A 13,293-nucleotide genomic window follows, 5' to 3' on the forward strand; every position below is an offset into this window, starting at 1 on the left:
GAAGATCACCCCCGCCGAGATGTAGGCCTACGACGGCATGTTTGCGATGCCCATCCCGCTCGAGGTGCTCAAGGCCATGGCCGCGTTGGTCGATCGCGAGATCCCATCATGTCTATCCAGCCTGCCGATCGCGCCAGCACATGTCGAGGTCGCTTGCACAACCTAGGCGGCTCCTGCCCGCTCACCGTCGATCCACTGTCCATGGATCACGGCCTTAAGATTGTTGTATGGAATGTGCGCGGCCTGAATTCGCGGAGCCGGTACACCTCCATTCGCTCGCTATTGGACACCACCGCTGCCTCCATTGTATGCTTGCAGGAAACTAAGATGGAGTTGCTTTGTTCGTCTGTTGTTCTTGACACCCTCAGTTCAGAGTTCGATGACTATACATACCTCCCGGCTCATGGCACGCGGGGCGGCATCTTACTGGCTTGGAAGAGCAGGGCCGTGACTATCACGGACCCATTGTTCACCACGAACGCCCACTCGGCCAGAGTGGCCACGGCCTCGGGCATCCCTTGGTGGCTCTCTGTAGTGTATGGACCTCAGGACGACGCGGACAAAATTGCGTTCTTGCTTGAGCTGCGGGAGATTCGTGCGGCCTGTCCTGGGCCATGGATGCTTTGCGGAGACTTCAACCTCATCCTGTGCGACGAGGACAAGAACAACGGCAACTTAAATCGTCGTATGATGGGCAGATTCCGACGCCTCATCAATGACCTTGCGCTTAAGGAGGTTTACCTCAACGGGCGTCACTTCACGTGGTCGAACGAGCAGTCCCCTCCCACTCTTGTGCACCTGGATCGTGTGCTCTGCACCTCGGACTGGGAGGATGCTCACGGCGAATGTCACCTTCGCTGCCTTGCGTCGGTCGTCTAGGACCACTCCCCCCTGCTGCTGGACTGCTCCGCCATGCCCACGGCCGACGCAAGGCAGCGAAGGTGACATTCGCCGTGAGCATCCTCCCAATCCGAGGTGCAGAGCACAAGATCCAGGTGCACAAGAGTGGGAGGGGACTGCTCGTTCGACCACGTGAAGCGACGCCCGTTGAGGTAAACCTCCTTAAGCGCAAGGTCATTGACGAGGCATCGGAATCTGCCCATCATACGATGATTTAAGTTGCCGTTGTTCTTGTCCTCATCGCGCAGGATGAGGTCGAAGTCTCCGCAAAGCATCCATGGCCCAGGACAGGCCGCACGAATCTCCCGCAGCTCAAGCAAGAACGCAATTTTGTCCACGTCGTCCTGAGGTCCATACACTACAGAGAGCCACCAAGGGATGCCCGAGACCGTGGCCACTCTGGCCGAGTGGGCGTTCGTGGTGAACAATGGGTCCGTGATAGTCACGGCCCTGCTCTTCCAAGCCAGTAAGATGCCGCCCCGCGTGCCATGAGCCGGGAGGTATGTATAGTCATCGAACTCTGAACCGAGGGTGTCAGGAACAACAGACGAACAAAGCAACTCCATCTTAGTTTCCTGCAAGCATACAATGGAGGCAGCGGTGGTGTCCAACAGCGAGCGAATGGCGGTGCACCGGCTCCGCGAATTCAGGCCGCGCACATTCCATACGGCAATCTTAAGGCCGTGATCCATGGACAGTGGATCGACGGGGAGCGGGCAGGAGCCGCCTAGGTTGTGCAAGCGACCTCGACATGTGCTGGCGCGATCGGCAGGCTGGATAGACATGATGGGATCTCGCGATCGACCAACGCGGCCATGGCCTTGAGCACCTCGAGCGGGATGGGCATCGCAAACATGCCGTCTTAGGCCTACATATCGGCGGGGGTGATCTTCTGGTTCGTCCCAATGATCCCCAGGGTGCGCAGGATTTGGACCTGCGCACGTCTCTCGGCCGTGGGTGGCGCCGCCGCCGGGGGGGGGGGCAGTGGCAGCCGAGCGGCCGTGACGGGGGAAAAGTTCAGGGGCCAGCGCGGCCTCCTCCCAGGCGTCGGCAGCCTCCATTTTAAGTTTCACATGGATCACTAGCCTACTTGTTCTCACCTCATCATCATGGCCTTTCTTAAGGGTGTTCAGGCATTTTTGTCCTTCTGTAAATTAGTGGCATTAAATTAGTGGTCTTCTATTCGTGTTCCGAACCCCAATATGGCATCTAACCATTCCCCACGATCCCCATGTTAACTGTGGATTTATTTAATGATAATAGGATATCAATTGCCTTTTCTTCAGGATAAGCCGACACCTAATAAGGATCAGGAGAACAACAGATATGCTAAGAGACAACCTTTTGGGGTTAAGGATATAAACAACAACATGGCTTATGAGGCCGAAGAGAGCTCGAGTGGCGTCTTTTGGTTCTTCAAGACCTGCACGTTCCTGGTGGAGTAGAGCAAAATAATTTGGAGGCTTTAAAGCTACTGCACTTCATGTAGTTAGGATCAATTCTTTCTTTTAGTTTGAAATATTCCCCATTTCCTCCTATTTGATTGATTCATCTGATGGACATTTTGTTAGGCAAATAAACAAAAGGCATATGTATTGTTACGAGTGAAGCCATCCATACTCCCATGTGGAATTCAAGAAATAGAGAAATGTTATTGTTCTTCTACTAATTGTTTGCTTGGCCAAATGTACTGTAAATGATTTATTATTGTTCAAGGTATAGAGAAATGTTATTGTTCTTCATTGTAGTGAATGATATCTATCCCAATTATTGAGGTGATGGAAGTACTACTGAGGAGTTTTGTCTTTGACTGAATGAAGCTGTCAAGGAAGAAGGAATAGGTGTTGAGGAAGAAGGGATAAATAAATCGCTTGATTCATGGGCCGAACTAGCTGCCATACGACTGCTTGGAAATATACATGTGTCTAAGAGACACATGAATACTTTTTTTTTTCAAACACACAAAAACAAAGTTGATAGAAACACTACTCTTTTGAAATGTGTTTTTTAATACATATTTCATAATAGGCGTATCTACATCTAGGAGCACCAAAACCCTCTCTCCTTAACTGGTTTTATACATGGTGTTTAGTATACATATATTCTTAGGTTTCTCATCTTTTTCCCTCTTTTTTGCAGGAAAAATATGCATGGCCAGGTTTCTCATCATGATAACCATGTTTCCAAACTTGCTAAAAAAATACAACCATGCCAACTTTACTCTCTCATCATAGTGCCCATATTTTCAAACTGAACCTATTCATATTATGCAAAGTTTCCCTTTTCTCAGACTATTATTTGACAACATAATAAACATGTTTAAAAAATAGCATGATTTAGTTGAAGGTTCTTGCAACATGAAACTATTTTCATCGACAACATGTCTTCAGCAGGTCTCTGCGCCATTTGGCGCAACGGGTCAACTAGTATTTCTATAACTAAAAACAGAAAAATTTATAACATTTCTATATAACTAACATTTCTAATATTTCTATAACTAAAAAACAGAAAAATTTCTAACATTTCTATAACTAAAAAACAGAAAAATTTCTATAACTAAAAAACTAAAAAAGAATGTGTGTGTGTGTGGACATGGCGGCCGGGGCAGGAGCTCACCGGCGAGGCGACGGGGGGCTGCAACGGGGACGGAGACGGGCGGTGACGACGGGATGGGGACGGGGCGGCGACGACGGGGACGGGGACGGGCCGGGCGGGGACGACCCGGGGGGGGCGGCGACAGGGATGGGGACGGCCGGGACGGCGACGAGGGGCGGCGGCGATGGGGCAGAGGAGAAAGAAGCAGAGGGAGAGATGAGAAACTGAATTTTTTTGAAGTGTTTTCTTATACAGAACACCCCTTTAGTACCGGTTGGAGCCACAAACCGCTACTAAAGGTCTGTTTTGGCCAGGCGAAGCGGCGGGAAGCGCACCCCCTTTAGTACCGGGTGGTGGCACCAACCGGTACTAAAGACCACCCTTTAGTACCGGTTGGTGCCACCACCCGGTACTAAAGGGTGTGCGCTGCCAGGCGAGGGGCGCAAGAGTTTAGTCCCACCTCGCTAGTTGAGGAGCGCCAAGACCAGTTTATAAGCCTCGGCGCAGGCACTGCATTGAGCTCGTCTCAAAAGCAGGCCTTCTGGGCCTACCTCTCCTACTCTGCCTGTGGGCCTACTGGGCTTGCGGGCCTGCATCCTGGCCCAACTACAGGTTGGGTTTCTAGTCGTATGCAGGCCCCTCTAGCCCAGTAGGTGGGCTTTTTTATTTTCTTATTTTTTTGCTTTATTTATTTTTGGTTTATTTATTTTTGAGTTGTTTTTGCTGTATTTAGAGTTTCTTTGTGAATATTTTTGCTTTAGGTACAAAAAATTACAAACTTTCTGTTAGGGCTGGTAGTTTTCAAATTGAATAGTTTAAATTTTTAATTATTTGAAATTTATGTGAATCACTAGTTTGTGAATAACTTAACTTTGAAAATAGATTTTTCAGTGATTCGTTTTTCTTATGTTTAATATTAGTGTGTTTTATCATTATATTCAATTTGGTAATGCTTAGGTTATTTAAAAAATGAAATGCCTTTGTAACAGATGAGTTTTCGTCCGAAACCCTGATACTTCGAAAGAGATTGTCCATTTTGTACACGAAGTGCATCCAGTTTTTGCGGTAACCCTCTCTATTTTTTTGCACATGCTATGTGGGTGAAATTACGATACCATGCCAACTTTCAACCTTTTCTGAGTTCATTTGAAATGATTTTCAATTTCAGGGTCATTTAGCGGAAAAAAAATCAGTAAATGCATGAAAGAATTTTTTTGCACATAAAATTTCTTCGCGTTTCAAATGCCAAAACACATAACTACCCTAACTATTACATAGATTCCCTCCTGGGTGTGAAACACAGAAGAAAGTGATGATAGTGAAGCCGATCACATCCCAGATCTTTGGGTGTGAAATTTTTTCTTCGCGTGTGTCCCTTTGCGCCGTAGCCATGGAATATCTTCATCATTTAACTAGATGCTCGGGTCAATATTCACTGTGAATGGAGCAATTTCATCAAACTTTTCATAATCTTCTGACATGTCTGTCTTGTCATCCACTCCCATGATGTTTCACTTCCTGAAAGAACTATGTGGCGCTTTGGCTCATCATATATGATGCATTAGCTTCCTTATCTTTTCTTTTTCTCGGCTTGGTAAACATGTCCTTCACATAAAAAACCTATGCCACATCATTGGCTAGGACGAATGGTTCATCTGCATATGCAAGATTGTTGAGATCCACTGTTGTCATTCCGTACTGCGGGTCTTCCGTTATCCCGCCTCGTGTCATATTGACCCATTTGCGCCGAAACAAAGGGACCTTCAAACCACGTCCATAGTCAAGTTCACATATGTCCTCTATGTAACCATAATATGTTTCCTTTCCCGTCTTGGTTGTTGCATCAAAGCGGACACCACTGTTTTGGTGGGTGCTCTTCTTATCTTGGGCAATCATGTAAAATGTATTACCATTTATCTCGTACCCTTTGAAAGTCATTATTTTCGAAAGATGGTAACTGGGACAGCGAGTACAGGTCGTCTTCAATAGAGGCGTCATGCATGGTACGTGTGTGCAACCAGCCGGCGAAACTCCTGGTTTGTTCACATGTAATCCAGTCATCAGACCGCTCCGGGTGATTGGAGCGTAGAAAATTCTTGTTTTCGTCCATATACGGAGCCACCAAGGCGGAATTCTGTAGAACTGTGTAGTGTGCTTCAGTGAGAGAATGTCCGTCCATACATATTAGTTGATTCCCTCCTAGCGTGCCTTTTCCCTCTAGTCTGCCCTTATGCCGCGATTCAGGAACACCAATCGGCTTAAGGTCAGGAATAAAGTCAGTAGAAAACTCAATGACCTCCTCATTGTGATGGCCCTTGGAGATGCTTCCTTCTGGCCTAGCACGGTTATGAACATATTTCTTTAAGACTCCCATGAACCTCTCAAAGGGGAACATATTGTGTAGAAATACTGGACCCAAAATGTTAATCTCTTCGCATAGGTGAACTAGGACGTGCGTCATGATGTTGAAGAAGGATGGTGGGAACACCAACTCGAAACTGACAAGACATTGCACCAAATCACTCTCTAACCTTGCTATGATTTCTGGATCTATTACCTTCTCAGAGATTGCATTGAGGAATGCACATAGCTTCACAATGACTAATCGAACGTTATCCGGTAGAAGCCCCCTCAATGCAACCGGAAGCAGTTGCGTCATAATCACGTGGCAGTCATGAGACTTTAGGTTCTGGAACTTTTTCTCTGCCATGTTTATTATTCCCTTTATATTCAACGAGAAGCCAGACGGTACCTTAATACTGAGCAGGCATTCAAAGAAGATTTTCTTCTCTTCTTTGGTAAGAGCTTAGCTGGCATGACCCTGATGTATGCCGTCTTTTCCGTGCATAGGTTGCTGGTCCTCCCGTGCCTCAGGTGTATGTTTTGTCTTCCCATACACGCCCAAGAAGCCAAGCAGGGTCACACAAAGATTCTTCGTCACGTGCATCACGTCGATTGCGGAGCGGACCTCTAGGTCTTTCCAATAGGGTAGGTCCCAAAATATAGATTTCTTCTTACACATGGGTGCACGTCCGTCAGCGTCATTCGGAACAGGTTGTCCGCCAGGACACTTTCCAAAGACTACCTTCAAATCCTTGACCATATCATGTACATCAACACCAGTACGGTGGCGAGGCTTCGTCCGGTGATCCGCCTCACCTTTGAAATGCTTGCCTTTCTTTCTTACGGGATGCCTGCTCGGAAGAAATCGACGATGTCCCACGTACACAATCTTCCTATAATTGTCCAAATATATACTGTCGGTATCATCCAAACAGTGCGTGCATGCGCGGTATCCCTTGTTTGTCTGTCCTGAAAGGTTACTGAGAGCAGGCCAATCATTGATGGTCACGAACAGCAACGCCTTTAGGTCAAATTCTTCCCCCATGTGCTCATCCCACGCACGTACACCTGTTCCATTCCACAGTTGTAAGAGTTCTTCAACTAATGGCCTTAGGTACACATCAATGTCGTTGCCGGGTTGCTTAGGGCCTTGGATGAGCACTGGCATCATAATGAACTTCCGCTTCATGCACAACGAAGGAGGAATGTTATACAAACATAGAGTCACAGGCCAGGTGCTATGGTTGCTGCTCTGCTCCCCAAAAGGATTAATGCTATCTGCACTTAGACCAAACCATACGTTCCTTGCGTCATCTGCAAACTCCTTCCTGTACTTTCTCTCGATTTTTCTCCATTGCGACCCATCAGCGGGTACTCTCAACTTTCTGTCTTTCTTACGGTCTTCTTTGTGCCATCGCATCCCCTTGGCATGCTCTTTGTTTTGGAACAAACGTTTCAACCATGGTATTATAGGAGCATACCACATCACCTTGGCAGGAATCTTCTTCCTGGGGCGCTCGCCTTCGACATCACCAGGGTCATCGCGGCTGATCTTGTAGCGCAATGCACCGCATACCGGGCAAGCGTTCAAATCCTCGTACTCACCGCGGTAGAGGATGCACTCATTAGGGCATGCATGTATCTTCTGCACCTCTAACCCTAGAGGGCAGACAACCTTCTTTGCTTCGTACATACTCTCGGGCAATTCGTTGTCCTTTGGAAGCATATTCTTTATCATTACCAGCAACTTTCCAAATCCCTTGTCAGATACACCATTCTCTGCCTTCCATCGCAGCAATTCTAGTGTGGTGCCCAACTTTTTCTTGTCAGCTTCGCAATTCGGGTACAACAATTTCTTGTGATCCTCTAACATGCGCTGCAACTTCTTCCCCTCCAAATCACTTGCGCAGTTTCTCTTTGCATCGGCAATGGCCCGACCTAGATCATCAGCGGGCTCATCTGATGCCTCTTCTTCAGCTTCTTCCCGCATTGCCGGCTCAGCCTCTTCCCCCATTGTTGTATCATCGTATTCAGGAAACCCATGGCCTGGATAGCTGTCGCCGTCCTCTTCTTCTTCATTGTCTTCCATCATAACCCCTCTTTCTCCGTGCTTGGTCCAAACATTATAGTGGGGCATGAAACCGGACTTAAACATGTGGATGTGAATGGTTCTTGACGTAGAGTAATTGTGATCATTCTTACAGACAGCACATGGACAAGGCATAAAACCATCCGCCCGCTTGTTTGCCTCAGCCGCAAGCAGAAAAGTTTGCACGCCATTAATGAACTCGGGAGAACATCGGCTCATTTTCATTACACAACACCGAAAAGACCAAATTAATACAAGTTCATACAACACTTAAATGCAACAAACAAATAACTCTCTAACTAAAGCATTTAAATGCAACAACAAATGCGATCAAGATCGCAACTAAGGTAACAATTGATCCAACAGCATAATGATACCAAGCCTCACTATCAATGGCATATTTTCTAATCTTTCTAATATTCAAGCGCGTTTTCTCCATCTTGATCTTGTGATCATCGACGACATCGGCAACATGCAACTCCAATTCCATCTTCTCCCCCTCAATTCTTTCCAATTTTTCTTTCAAATACTCGTTTTCTCTTTCAACTAAATTTAACCTCTCGATAATAGGGTCGGTTGGAATTTCCGGTTCACAAACCTCCTAGATAAAAATATCTATGTCAACTTGATGGGCATAATAATTTGTCATAAACACAAAATGCAACAACTAGTTTTAAAAGAGAATATACCACATCCGAATCATAACAAGGACGAGGGCCGACGGGGACGGATATCATAACCATGGAACTATGTATAACAAACAACGTACGGGTAAGATAATTATACGAGTAACTATATATCCAAATCACACAAACATCAATTTGGTAATGTAAAATATTCATGAACAAGAGGCTCACCAGAAGGTGGTGCCGGCGACGAGACGGTGCGGGCGATCGACGGTGGTTACGACGGAGATTTAGAAGGCACTAAGTAAACCAGACCTACATATGCAAACTAAGTGTTATTTTTGACCTCAAATTGCATATAAATCAAATACTAGCACATATATTTCCTCCCAAATTACTAAACTCATAAATTAATCACTATACAAAGCATTGCAAAAGCTAATCTAGCAATGAGAGATGAAAGGACAAAGTTGCTAACCTTTGTGATCATTTGAATGGATGGGGGTCTTCAAATCTTGACAAATTTTTGGCAAAATGTGTGATGAGCTCGAGAGGAAGAGGGGAAGAACAGAGAGGAGAGGGGAAGGGGGAAGAACAGAGCGAGCTCGGGTGGACGAAGGGTTTATGTACGACGACCTTTAGCACCGGTTCGTGCCACGAACCGGTACTAAAGGTGCTGGAGGGGCCCCGAACTGACAACATCCTGCCACCACTCACTTTAGTACCAGTCCGTGGCACGAACCGGTGCTAAAGGTTAGCCACGAACCGGTACTAATGAGAGCGGCCGGCTAGCCGTTGGAACCGGCACTAATGCACACATTACTGCCGGCTCAAAGTCAAACCGCCACTAATGTGCTTGACATTTGACCCTTTTTCTACTAGTGCGGGCTCCATGGTCCGTCCGGGATGAGGTCGACGGCGGTGATGGAGCCGTCGAAGAGGAGACGGCGGCTCGCGCCGGTGTCGGGCAGACCCGTGCTGCGGCTGGTGCCAACGACGCCCGTGCCGGGCATCCCACCAGTGCTGAAGAGGAAGATGTTCTGCTCGCCGGGAGGAGCAGGGGAGCGGCCGAACGCCCATGGGGCGCTGCTTGTCCCCGCGGCGTCCACACCAAGCCCTGGACCGGCGCTGCCACCTGCTCTGGTAGTGGTGACTGTGCTCGCAGTGGCCATGGCGCGTCCTGGAGTCGGGATGAAGACGAGGTTGTCGCCTTCGGCGCTGGCAACACGCGTTGGAGCCGGGCTGTAGCCGCGAACAGGTACGTCGACGAAGATCTCTCGTTCTTCCTCCTTTGCCGACGTGGGTGACGGCAAGAGTGTGCCAGCGGAGCGGGCGAGGACGGGCCATATCCATGCACACGACACCTCCATGATGTGGATGGAGTGGCGAATGCAGGTTCTAGGGTGCCCATCTCGGCATTCAGCGGCGGCGGCGGTGCACTTGGTCCGGCGACTAGCCCTGGGTCCAGACTTGGTGGTTGTCCACCGACGTGGCCAGACGTCAGTTCACCGGCGTGGCGCACCTGATGGCGTCGTCTAGCCGATGCGTGATGGCGGCGTCTACCAGTGAAGTTCTGGCGGCGGTTAATGCCGAGTCTAGAAACTTGTGGTGGTGCCCCCCATCGATGGCGGACGAACCGGCGGCGCTGCTGGGCAAGGAAGTGACGGCGACCTTCTTCCCAAAGAAGACCAAGGAGAAGGGATGCGAGGGAAGGCATCCTCACCATTTCGATTTTCTCCGGCGAGTTTGTGGCCTAGTGATCTCGATGGAGAGACGTCCTGATAACGTGTAAAGAAACCGTGCGTGAATAATAATGATTGATCTGTATTGATGATGAACAATACATTTATATTCCCCGAAAGGGTGTATCGCCCATACGCGATGGGTTACAAGCGACGTAATTAAAGGACACGTTAGTTAGGATAAAGGGAGAGGGAAGGGTGTATCCCTTCGGTGAGAAAACCGCACATGTATGTCGGTTTGAAAAAGCTGGGATTTCCTTTTAATTAAACTTAATTAGTTAAATCTTAACAGCAATGATCCATGCTTCCCTTTAAACTAGGAGTACATGTAACTTGTCTCGTACTCTGTATATATCCCATACAGAGTCGGATCGGAAGCCTATCTATTTTTTCGACACGACATGTTCGTGAAACTTAAGGCAGGGGTTACGTGGACTTCTTTGGTCGGCAGCGGAGGTGTGTATGCGCCACACGACTAGTCAAAAAACCAAACGCATCAACCGAACATACCCTCTGTCGATCCGTGGACACGGCGGCTGCGGTCGCGGCTAGATGACGGAGGAGCACGCTACGACCCAGCCGCCGGCCGGCGGCTCTGCACTTCCACGCACGGTGAACGACACCACGGAGGAGACGCGCAAGCCTCCGGCGGATGAGGAGGCGGAGCGGTCGGCGAAGCGGCCGTCGCGGACCAAGCTGCACAAAGCGATCATGCGATCTCTTGGTGATGTGCGCGAGGCGCAGGCCACGCTGTACGATCCCAAGCGAAGGCGCTTCGACTGCTGCCGCGGCTTTGACTGGGACATGGGCGAGCCCGCCGTGTTCGATCACGAGGAAGAGTGTAAGATCTAAGTCTTACTCCCTCCATTCCACAACGTAGTATCTATAGATTTTTTTTTTAAAGTCAAACGTTGTCAACTTTGATTAAGTGTATAGAAAAAACTGTCTACATTTACAATAGCAAACATGTACATTCTGAAAATATAAGTCATTGTGTATCTAATAATGTGCATATGATATTCCAGTTGTGCCTATTTTTCTTTATAAATATGATCAAAATTTATAATGTTTGACTTTTTAAAAAAACTATAGAATGAAGGGAGTACTATATTCTCTGTCTTTCTCTCTCTCCAAAATTAGTGTTCACGTTCAAATTAAATCTCTTTAAACTGATAGAGGTTTGCACAACATTCTAATTTTTTCTGAATTGCTTCTCTTGAGCTCACAGCAACGGCTCGGTTCTCAAGGCCGCTTGACGAAATCCCGGAGTCTCGATTAGACTGCCTGATGATCGCGCTGAATGTGATTCATATGAAGGTATTGGCCTCCGATGTAGGTTTCCCGATCAGCGTGTTTGGGAATATCTTGATGAGAGATGACTTGGACTTCAAATGCATCTACCTCTTCCAACGTGATAGAGACAACTGCCAGGTCATCAGCTCACCGGTCAGTACCAGTATTAACGATGTCAAGCTACACATATATACGTACATTGCATGCCTATCATATGGTATTCATTGATGTATACATACATACTTACATACATACATACATCCATACATACATACATACATTGCCTACATACATCAAGCTATACATACATAAATTGCGGAAAAATAGCAATAATTTCTTCATTAACTAGATGATTATATAACCACAAATAGACTCTTCTGAAATTATCCCCTTTTAATCCCGGCCGTGTGTTGCAGGATGAAATGCTAAATTTGATAGGGCCCAATCGAGGACCCGCAGAAGCTGATGTTTTCTATTTTGAGATCAACCTAAAGATCAGGGGCGAAGAACCTACTATGGATATGATTTTCAGCAGGACCTTGGTGTACCAAGAATATCCTCTTGATGCATGGACTAAGAAACAACAAGTTTCAAGTTGGCTGAGTACATTAGAGTTTTCATACAGATCTGTGCACTATGCGGTGGAAGCCACCGTTGGGATCAAAATTTTGAGAGGGACACGATTCTTGCATGGCAGCCTGATAGCTTCCACCTCCAAAGAGCCTAGTGAGATGGTGCTATATGACAGTGAGCGCTGGGGTGCCAATACCAAGGTTGCTGAGGATGGGTCGGTGAATCTACCTCGTTGTCTAGTAATTCTGCGCGTAGATGAGGATTTATTCCTAAAAGTTTGTGTTTTTGGCCGTCGCCATAGAAGAGCTAAGCCCAAGACCACTGTCCTTACAGTTGAACATTCTGATAGATCATTCGATATAAAACTAGGTTGTTATCATTTACAAGTCACCGTGTCTTGGTCAGGCATTTTGTTGCGCTAGATACATCTGTTTGAGTGACAGGTAATATGAATTGGAGGGAGTAGTATAGTTTTTGTAATTGTGATAAATCATTCGAATAAAACAAAGTTTTTTTTTACCGGTTGAAGTTTCACGAAGAAAAAAATAATACAAAACCATGAAAAACCATCTAATCCATTTTCATGAAGGGGCGACTCGGTTACGCCTTCCACCACTCCCCCCGCACGACCATGGCAGCGCCGCCAATCAGATCCTTGCTTACGACTGCTGCCGAGGCTTTGATTGGTACATGCGCGAACCCGCCGTCTTCGACCACGAGGAAGAGTGTAAGATAAATCTTATTATATCCTATCTCTCTCTTTCTCTTTTCAAAATTAGTGTTCACGTTCAAATTAAATCTCTTTAAACAGATAGAGGTTTGCACAACATTTTTTTTGAGTTGCTTCTCTTGAGCTCACAGCAACGGCTCGGTTCTCAAGGCCGCTTGACGAAATCCCGGAGTCTGACTGCGTGAAGATCACGCTGAATGTGATTCATGTGAAGCTATTGACCTCCGTTGTAGGTTTCCCGATCAGCATGTTTGGGAATGTGTTGTACGCCATTCAAAAGTCATAGAAAAATATTTATCTTTTTTTTTGGCGAATATGCAATGGCTTGCGTATCATTCATTGATAGGTAGAAGACTATAGTACAAGAGTACATGAAAGAGCAATGGGAGGGGCGATGAAGTG

At 47.0% G+C, this 13,293-nt stretch overlaps 1 protein-coding gene across 1 annotated transcript; it reads left to right on the forward strand.

Moving 5' to 3' along the window:
• The first annotated feature begins 10,723 nt into the window (after nucleotides 1–10,723).
• Nucleotides 10,724–12,619, forward strand: LOC123141202 (uncharacterized). Its single transcript, XM_044560409.1, has 3 exons — nucleotides 10,724–11,136; nucleotides 11,524–11,741; nucleotides 12,005–12,619. Exons 1-3 carry the CDS (start codon nucleotides 10,848–10,850, stop codon nucleotides 12,581–12,583), a joined length of 1,086 nt encoding a protein of 361 aa, XP_044416344.1. The 5' UTR covers nucleotides 10,724–10,847; the 3' UTR covers nucleotides 12,584–12,619.
• The last annotated feature ends 674 nt before the right edge of the window (nucleotides 12,620–13,293 follow it).

The sequence above is a fragment of the Triticum aestivum genome, chromosome 6D (assembly GCF_018294505.1).
Source record: "Triticum aestivum cultivar Chinese Spring chromosome 6D, IWGSC CS RefSeq v2.1, whole genome shotgun sequence".
Classification (NCBI taxonomy): Eukaryota; Viridiplantae; Streptophyta; class Magnoliopsida; order Poales; family Poaceae; genus Triticum; species Triticum aestivum.